The sequence below is a fragment of the Centroberyx gerrardi genome, chromosome 8 (assembly GCF_048128805.1).
Source record: "Centroberyx gerrardi isolate f3 chromosome 8, fCenGer3.hap1.cur.20231027, whole genome shotgun sequence".
In the NCBI taxonomy this organism is placed as follows: Eukaryota; Metazoa; Chordata; class Actinopteri; order Beryciformes; family Berycidae; genus Centroberyx; species Centroberyx gerrardi.
The window spans coordinates 24,187,284-24,197,283 of record NC_136004.1 but is presented as its reverse complement, the minus strand read 5'-3'; the positions used below and the strand labels follow the sequence as shown (position 1 = coordinate 24,197,283).

At 41.1% G+C, this 10,000-nt stretch overlaps 1 protein-coding gene across 1 annotated transcript in view; it reads left to right on the top strand.

Moving 5' to 3' along the window:
* Positions 1-10,000, top strand: part of unc5ca (unc-5 netrin receptor Ca) — a 215,972-nt gene that overhangs the window by 162,817 nt on the left and 43,155 nt on the right. The window contains exons 5-6 of the mRNA XM_078284992.1: positions 6,936-7,116; positions 9,948-10,000. The exon at positions 9,948-10,000 is cut by the window's right edge and continues 115 nt beyond it. Of these exons, the coding sequence (XP_078141118.1) occupies positions 6,936-7,116; positions 9,948-10,000 (234 nt within the window). The remainder of the gene's footprint in view (positions 1-6,935; positions 7,117-9,947) is intronic.

Below are 10,000 nucleotides of genomic sequence, written 5' to 3'. Positions count from 1 at the left end.
AAGAAATAGATAGATTACAGATTCTCCATGATTCTCCTTGTATATCTGAATCAATTAAGTTATCATTCAGAATTGAGAAAATATCTATCTGCTTTTATCTTGTATTCAGGGATCCAAGCAGGGATCCATTGAAATATACCTATAGGCAGATGAATGCCTGGGTCAATGGATCAAGCAAATTCATAGAAAAAGACTGTTTCTAATTGATCAGACGAAGCCTGTATGCCTTTGAAGAGAAACCCAACTGACTTCTTTGTGGATGGGGAAAAAAAAACCTGGACTCTTCTTGAACCTTTTTGAAATCATGTTTCAGTTGAAGTGGAGGGCAAGGGTACTGGCTGTGACTCATGTGCAAGTGTGTGTCAAGGGGTGCATGTCTGTTTGTGTGTGTGTGTGTTTGCGATCACACACTGGCACCATTGGAAATATCTCCACACAGGCATGTATAATGCCATTATATCAAATCTCCACCATGGCGATAAACCAAAGGTTTGTGTTTGTGTGTGTGTGTGTGTGTGTCTAGCGGTGTGTGGTTCAGGGAGGGAGACAGGTGATGCAGGGGAGAGAGTTAAAATAACAAATACAGATTCTCCACTGGGGTTGGCTTGATCCAATCAGCCACCCTCTGTCATTCACACACGCACACACACACACACACACACACACATGCTCACGTGCACACACAAATACACCAGCTGTGTCTAATGATGCAGCCGCAACGGTACTGTAGCCGCCACATGTGGTCTCTTTGTCTGAGCCCACATCAGTCACACACACTTCAACCTTCAGGCATCATGTGAGACCGCGGCTCTTTTCAGCGCATCATCATACAAGAGCAGAAAGTAAGGAGCTGCTGGTAAAGGGCCGCATTACTCTTCACTTGAGAAAATACAACTACTTCCTGATCACACTCTGGAAGAAATATGTACTAGGTTGGCATTGATATTCTTCACATTTGAACAAAAATCATAAAGCTCACACAGCGCACCAGATTTATTTGATTAATTGATTCCTTGATAAATTGAGTGAATGACTTTATTTGAGAATTCAAAGAAAGCAACATATGCAATAGACTACTTGACGACAAGATATCATATCACATACATAAATTCTTTAGTGTGCCTCAGTAAGTTGGTTGAGAGCCACTGATCTAGGAAATAGAGTTCAACTTGAGTGTATAATGAATATGAATTTTTGTGATATTCATTTCGATGAAGCCAGTTGGGTTTGCCTTCCAAAAAGTCATTTCTGATGAAATGACTGGTGCTGCTAGTTAGTGTATTGTGTGTGTTTGCATGTGTGTGGTTTTGCCTTCCTGTGTGTATACCGTCCTCTATGGGTGTGCAGCTGTATGTGTGTTGGTGTGTGGTGCATGTGTATTGAGGATCTATAGTTTAACATGTATGGAGCAGTCTCTCTCTCTCTCTCTCTCTCTCTCTCTCTCTCTCTCTCTCTCTCTCTCTCTCTCTCTTAAACATACACACACAAGGAAGGAAGGAAGGTAGGAAAAATGGATGGATATATCCTTGGATGGACAAGAGTTACAGTAGTATTTAAGATTACAGAGAAGGAAAAGGTAGGAAGATGAAGCCTGGATATCAGAAACTCTGTCACTACCATATCCATATCTGTTGCTAGTCACTCTCTAGCTCTCTGTCTGTCTGTCTGTCATTTTCTCCATTTGTCATATTTGTCCTAACTCAATTCATACAGTAGTCGTGTACACTCTGTATCATCTCTCCTCTCTCTTTTTGTGTTGAGTCAGCCTCAACAACGTTGAGTATGTTTCGAGTGGGAACACTTGATGCATTTAACCGCTGTTTAAATGTCTTGCAAGTTCAGCCAACCACAGCTCAAGTAGTTAAATTATTCTCAACTACATTCAAATTGATTTCTATTCTTTTTCCAGGTTACATTTTCTTCCTTTTATGATTCACGTTAACATCTTCTGCTCGCTCCACTTAAGCAGGGCAATCCACCTAGAAATTGTTATACCACTGAAATCAACCATAATGGACCCCTTAATGGATTGTTCACTATGCTAATGTACAGGGCAATAAGTACAATCCTGTAGTTCTCGACCCCATACTGTGATTGTCCTCAGGTGCACTTGTGCAGAATTTGACAGTATCTTGGTGTCCTTGTCCTCATGTTACAGCTTGTGCGAATGCCACTATAATCCAATTTTTCTTGTTGTACACCCACATGTTCATGGATTGATGTGACTGTGCTACGTGTCAAATAAGGTTTAGCTAAATCTTTGTGCCTGTGCATATGTGTGTGTGTGTGTGTGTGTGTGTGTGTGTGTGTATGTGTGTGTGGTGTTTGTTTACATGCGTGTGTGATTAATGTGAGAGAAGCCGAGTCTCAAAGCATCAAAGTGAATGACGACTGGTCTGTTCCTCTTTTCTCTTTCATCTTTCTCAGATGAAGCACTGGTGTTGGCACCTACACTCTTCTTTCAATTATCCCCCAATCCTCCCTCTATCCTTCACCTCTGATTTTTTTGCTCTGTGTATCCATCACTCACATCTCTTGCCTCTCTCTCTCTCTCTCCCTCTCTCCCTCCCTTCAAGTATCTCTAACTTCAGAGTCTTTGTTTGTTCCTCTCGTTTGTTCCTCTTCTCTTCCTTTTTAAGTACACACACATGCACAAAAATTCTAGCATATGATCACTATCCACTTTATTAGGTACACCTCCCAGCTTACCCAAATAGCTCGCTCGTATAGACACTTGTCATTTATAAATAAAGCATAATTATAACGCATGCAGTCAGGGTGGAGAGGTTAAGTTACTCTTCAACCAAATGTTAGAATGGGCAAAACCTTTTGAATGTGGTTTGATCGTTAGTGCCAATGCACTGGTTCCAGCATCTCAGAAACAGCCGCGCTTTCTGGGATTTACAATTTACTGAGAATGGTGGGATAAACGAAAACGTCCACTCAGTGAAAACATGTCATTGACTCAGTCATTGGCTCAGTACAACAGTGGTGTGCAGGTGGGCGTCTCTGAATGCATAATTCGTCAAACTGAATGTGCTGCAGCAGCAGAAGATCCTGCCGGGTTCCTCTCCTGTCAGCGAAGAACAAGAAGATGAGGCGACAGTGGGCACGTGATCAACAAAACCGGACAACTGAAGAGTGGAACATTGTCACCCGGTCCGATGAATTGTGGCTTCTGTTGCTACATGCAGATGTCAGGGTCAGAATTTGGCCTAAGCAGCATAGAGCATCCTGCCTGGTGTCAGTGGTACGTACAGATGGTGTGGTGTAGGGAATGTTTTCTTGGCACATATTAGGTAGTATCAACTGAGCATCGTTTGAATACCACAGCATACCTAAACATTGCTGCTGACCAGGTGCATCCTTTCATGGTCATAGTCTGCCCTTTTTCAAATGGAGACTTCCAGCAGGATAATGCACCATCTTCTCAAGATGGCTCCAGGAACATGACAGTGACCTGCGCAGTGCCCGGATCTCAACCCAGTAGAGCAACTTTGGGATGAGGAGGAATGGGATGGGACCTGCGTGATGCTATCAAGTCAGTATGGACCAAGATCCCTGTTCTGGAGGCAAAAGACGGTTCTACCTGGTACTGGCTAGGTGAACCTAATAAAGTGGAAACAGAGTTTAGAATACAATCCAAATCCACTGAAGGACAAACCTCCCCCCTCTCACTCTCCAACTGTTCTACATTATGATAGTTGAATACAATCAGGACACACTTGTAGCCCCTCAGGACTCATATTCATGAGATAGCTTAAAGAGATTTTTCACTTGGGTTCATTTTTATTATTCAGTACACTTTCCCAGTTTAACTTTTTTAGCCTTCAACCTCTGATAATCCAAGTCCCCTGGACTGCTTGTTCACCGTCGGCACCAGACATTTTACCACAACGCTGTGGTCACCGTGAGGCGAACTGAGGTCAGTCAGGCAGGGCTGAGACGCTTCACTCCTCTACACCCGTACGCTAAGAAAATTCACTCGATTCATGCCACTTGAGAATATTATTTTCTGCAAATCATAGTTGTTCTTTTTTGAACAGTATCGAATTTATTAAACCAAAGTAAAGTTCTGTTATTGTGAAAATGTAACTTAGACTATGAAGATTAACACCTTAGCTGCAAATTTTCACACAACTCCCACAATCCCCTTTGTGTATTCAGAAAGAACTATACATCACTGCCACGGAATGCGCTGTGGGGCTTAATTTTTTTTCTTCTCTAAATCTCCTCATATTGAATTTTAAAGTGGTCTGAAGACACTTTAGTTCATATGTGTGAAAAGTAATAATCTTTACTGACTACCAGAAAGAAAAGTTAGTGATTGACATCAATACTGATTACCGCTCCAAGATGTGAGATGTGGGCACAACACATCCAGTGTCACTATAAAACATGACATGTATAAATAATAATAGCAACATGTGTTTGCACAGTGTGTGCTGCTGCTAATGGTATTTTGTGAATGCAGTATGGGTGTTTGTCCCAAACGGAACTTGCTGATGTGTTGAAAATGTCTTCTAAAGAGTTTATGAGGACGTAAATACTTCAGACTTACAATGATGTGATGAAATGAAATGTCACTTGAACAGTAGTGCTGAGCTGCATTCAGCTTCACTTTGTAAGTCTGTGTCAGGTTCATATGGTTAAGTGAAGTGAGCAGGGAGATCTTACCTTGTTATGAATCTAGAGCCTGTCTCTTGAGCTCTCCTACATGATCTCTTTTTCTTTCTTTTTGATCACTGTATAGCCTTTTTAAGTAACAACATCAGGGTGGCATGGGACCCACATTCAATCCCCCATGTCGTCAAGCAGCTGCTGAGGAGCCCTTGAGCAAGATACTGAACCCCTACCAGCTCCATTAAACAAAGTAACACAGTAAACAAAACATGCCTCTTTTGTCTTGTCTTGCATACAGAATGCTGCAAATACATGAGACTTGATTCTGTATTTGGGCAATGTATTACTTTCTTTGCTGTGACCACAAAACAGCTTATTTAACTAACCCGAGTACGAATAAATTAAAATCCATATAAAAAAAGAGTCTGCTGTATTTGTTCACAGTATAACAGATGTGGCATTTGATTTTCTTTGCGAGAGAGCACCTATTTTCCACTTTTTCCATGGATAAAATCCTTGCCTGAATGTTTGTGCTGTATATAGCTATATATATATATTTTTTCTTTTGTTTTTTTTTTGGTTTTTGCTTTTTTCCCCCCCAGCATAACCTTTTCTTTCTAATAGAAACTGAAAGGTCATACTGCATCTCACTCAAGATTGAGAATTCGGAGCTACAGTGAGCCTCATGGTCAAAGAGTACTGCTGAATCTCTTAAGTTCAGAGAGAGAAGCAGACAGTATGACAGAGAGAAAGAGAGAGAGAGAGAGAGAGAGAGAGAGAGAAAGAGAGAGAGAGAGACAGAGAATGACAGAGGATCCTGAGAAGGCAGTAAACTGAAGAATAACACAGAATTTCCTCTTTTCTGCATCTGAGATTTCCATTTCCTAATGCGCAGGGAGGAGGAAATTAAACAACGTGAATTAAACAACGTGGCTCGGACATTTATGTGCTTGCCATAAAGCTTTGGACAGGCTGAATTTATGAGGGTTTGGACCAGTAAATACAGCACTCAGGAAATGTGATTAGGCTCATAAATAGGATAGTTTCCCGCTGTCCTACCCTTCACCCAAAGTACCTTGCGAAAGCATATGTTTGGGAAATTTCCCTTCTTTCTCCGCTGCCACCCCCGAGTGAAACATTGTGAAGGGTCTTCTGTTCTTTCTGTTATTACAACTGTATGATGCGTTTTGACTTGATATCTGTAGCCATTTGCATCGCTTCTAGTAAGCATTCAACTTCAAGTGAAAACAATCTAGACATTTTTATAGGCTTTTTCCACATATCCTACCCCTAACCTAGCACATTTAACTGCTTGTTATTATTTTTATGCAATCTGTGTTTGTGTATGACATACTGTATTACGTCTAATTTTAATTTCTTAATATATAGACTTATTCTTTTTTGACTGACCTTAAGTCATTTAAGATGGAACAAAAGATTGAGTTAAAAAGTAATGTTGGTGAATACATTTCCCAGCTTCCCAATTGGTGACTACATTTCCCATCCCATCTATATTGCCGTAACATGGCCTTTGCTCTGCTCTGCAGCAGTTTTCTCTGCTGCTATTCTTCAACTTGGAGGATAAACCAGGATAGATCACAAGATATAGTAGTAGTCACTGTAGAGCCTCCTCTCCTTTATATATATATTTATGTACTGGGATTCTCATCTCAACTTGACATTTCCACAAAGCTTTCCTGTGTGGAACCATTGAAAAACAAGATTATAACAGCATCCTATTATAAGTCCATCCATCCCTTCTTTATTTGTCAGCTGGAAAGGTTGAAAAACAAGATTATAGCAACACCCTAACTTAATCCCTTTGCTCTTCTTCCTTTATTCTCTCAGTTGGACTGTTTGAAAAACATCACATATACCCATTTTTATCTAATCTGTTCTTTTTCCCCCTTCTTTTTTTTTTATCCGCCCTTCCTCCCAGGGTGGATCGGTTGAAAAAAACAAGATTGTAACATGATCCTAGCACTCAGCTGGTGGGTTCTGACAGGGTCACAGAAAACAAAGAACTGTAGATGAATAATACTTTATGTGGTATAATTGGTTTTCGACTTAATGGCAAAGACCGAATCTCCCAATGAAAAACCAGTCGAAACCCATGGTCCTATAGTATAATTATACACCATCAACCATTATCATCTCTCCTGCGATATATTCACCTCTCATCTTCTCTCTTTGTCTCTCCGAGGTGAAGTGGTCAGAGTATGTGGAATAGAGAAACTTTTATATACTGGCTGACCTGTTTCTTCTCTTTTCCTCCCTCTCTCTCTCTCTCTCTCTCTTGCTCTCTCTCCCAGGTGGAGTGGTTGAAGAACGAAGAGATAATTGACCCAGCAGAGGACAGAAACTTCTATATCACCATCGATCACAACCTGATCATCAAACAGGCGCGTCTGTCCGACACGGCCAACTACACGTGTGTGGCTAAGAATATAGTGGCCAAAAGACGTAGCACAACGGCTACTGTTATTGTTTATGGTAAGTGTGTGTGTGTGTGTGTGTGTGTGTGTGTGTGTGTGTGTATATGCATGATCTGTGTGTGTCTTCATGCCCGTTTGTGTGGGCGAGAGACAGTGTGCGACACAGCCAGCCACACATACGCAGCCATTAAACTTGTCAAGCAATAATCCACTTTTTTTTTAGTGGATGTGTCTGTGTATGTGAGTGTGTTTGTTCATATTTGTGTGTCTAATATTCAAAATCAGTCCATTTTACTGACACCTTTTCGAACGCTAGCCTAGCTGCGACTACCCAACAATATATTTTCCTTAACCACGGTGATCAGCCAAGCCAGCCCCCATCTGCCACACGTAATTAGCTCTATCGCCATGCCAACACGCTCTCTTTGTGATTGGCCTGATGTTCCCACATCACCCTTGACCTCACCCAATTAAAATCCACCAATCACACCTTCAGTTTTAAATTAGAACACTCGGGCATTCCAAATGTCTGCGCATTCAGCCAAGAGTGCCACAGCAAAATGAATTGTGCGGCATATGGTGCGATAATAGCTATAAACAACAAAAATCAGACTAACTTTGAATACCTCAAATTTGAATAAAGGGAGTTTGTTTTGAAGACAAAGCTCTTCTCATGCTGTGCCTGTGTTTACTAAAAAATGAGAAGAAAAAGTATATTTGTTATAAATGTTGTGAGCTGGAACATTCCTCATATGCCTTGCCTTTTTCTTTTTTTATTTTACCAAATGCCAGTCCAACATAACATGAGAGGATGAGAAAAATCTTGAAGAGAAATTGCGTATAGCAGCACACCATAGCAACACACACACACACACACACACACGCATACACACACTCACAGTGTTTCTCTCAAATATAACACCTACTCTATTCGCTAGGACGTTTTCAATCAAAAATAACTGTGTGTGTGTGTGTGTGTGTGTGTGTGTGTGTGTGTGTGTGTGTGTGTATGTGTGTGTGTGCATGTGTGATAGAGACAGCGAGAGATGGAGTGGTTTGACACTGATGTATCCTTACAGAAATAGATTGTTCAATCTTTGGTTCAATCTTCTCGGCTCCACAAGGGCCTGGCTGACATTGTTGACAAGGTGAAATAGTAGTGAAGAAACAGAGGAACAGAAGAAAAAAGACGGAACAGAAATAGATGTGTATAAAGGAGAGCGGAAAAAGAGGAAGGAGAGGCAGAGGACGAGCTGAGGAGAGCCGAACGGAACAAAGGAGAACAGAGGAGGATGAAGCGAGTGAGTGAAGAGAGGAAGAAGGAGTTCAAGCGAGAGTAGGAAACCCAAAGAAAGTAGATGAGAAAAGGAACGGATAGTTGATGTTCCTTGCTGATGATTTCTTTCTAATTGGGCGCAGGGAGAGGAGTGGGCACTGCCCACTGGGCTGTAACTGAGCTGTCGAGAGGCAGCAGAGGAATTTCAACCCACTACATCTCTTTGGATGTCAACTCTCTCTCTTTCTCTCTCTCTCTCTCTCTCTCTGGCTGTCCCTATGACTCTTTCTCTCTTGTTCTAACTTTATACCTCTCTATCTTTCTGTCTCTCTCTCTGTCGACCTTATCCTCTGTCGGCACTACACTGCCTTCATTTCACTTCAGAAACGAAAGAATCAAGTAAGAGTCAAATCTGACAGTGACGGGATGCAGGGGAATCTTATGCAGAAACATGAGGCAGAGAAAGAGACAGAAAGAAAAAGATAGCAAGAGAGGGAAAAACAAAAAGACTGATAGAGACAGAAAAGCAAAGAGAAAGAGGGAGAGATGTAGAGAAGAAGGTACACAAAAGCAGTTGTGGTAGTGAGGATTCAGAAAGCTCAGGGCCAGGATTTCACTCCTATAAAGATGCTTTTTTTCTCCCGCTACTCTCTCCAACAAAAGTTCAGGGTTAAACCATTTGCAAGCAGTATGACAACATGTGTCTGCTTTACTCAGAAAGTGGGTGCGTGATGAGGTTGTGTGTGTGCATGTGTGTGTGTGTACGTGTGTGTCTTTCAGTACGCCCGTGTCTGTATATATATATATACAGTATATATATTTGTGTATGAGCACAGTAGGAAAGTGTGATGCTGCCTTGAAGGTACAGTAGTAGCAAGGTGGTAGTAAGACTGTGTGAGACTGTGTGTGTGTTTGTGTGTAGTTCTTGCATGCAGGAGAATCCAGCTGTTTTCTCACTAAACTTCAACTACCCAGCCTCCTGGCATCTGTAAAACACTTACTCACTCCATCAAGACAAATAGTATAATTAAATCAAATGCTACCATTAAACTGATTGATTTTTCCATTGTGGACCATGCCTTCCTGAAACTCTACAATGGGGTTTTAATGCGCCCTAATGTCATTTAAATGGCTCAGCACAAGGACTATATACAAAAAAACATGCCAAGTAACGTTTGTTCTTTTGATTAATTGATTGATTAATGCACTGCAAAAAATCTCCATCTTAACAAGTCATTTAGTCTATTATTGAGTACTAAAATCGTAATTTTCTTAAAACACGTCAGTCTAATGCCATCTGTCAGTGTCGTTAGATAATTTTGCTCGTTTCCAATGCAAATCCAACTTTTTTCAAGAATTTTGTAGAATCAAGTGTCATTTTCTTGATAGTAGTGCAGTGATCTGCCTTATTCTGACTTGTTTCAAGTGAAGCTGCATTGGAAACAAGTGGAGATATCTCACCTCACTGGCAGAATTTTTCTCTTGGTTTAAGAAAAATAAGATTTGAAGGCTGAATATGAGACTAAATGACTTGTTAAGATGGACGTTTTTGGCAGTGTGGATGGATTGATTGATTGATTGATTGATTGATTGACTGATCTCTGTCATCACAGTGAATGGCGGCTGGTCAACGTGGACAGAGTGGTCGGTGTGTAACAGCCGCTGT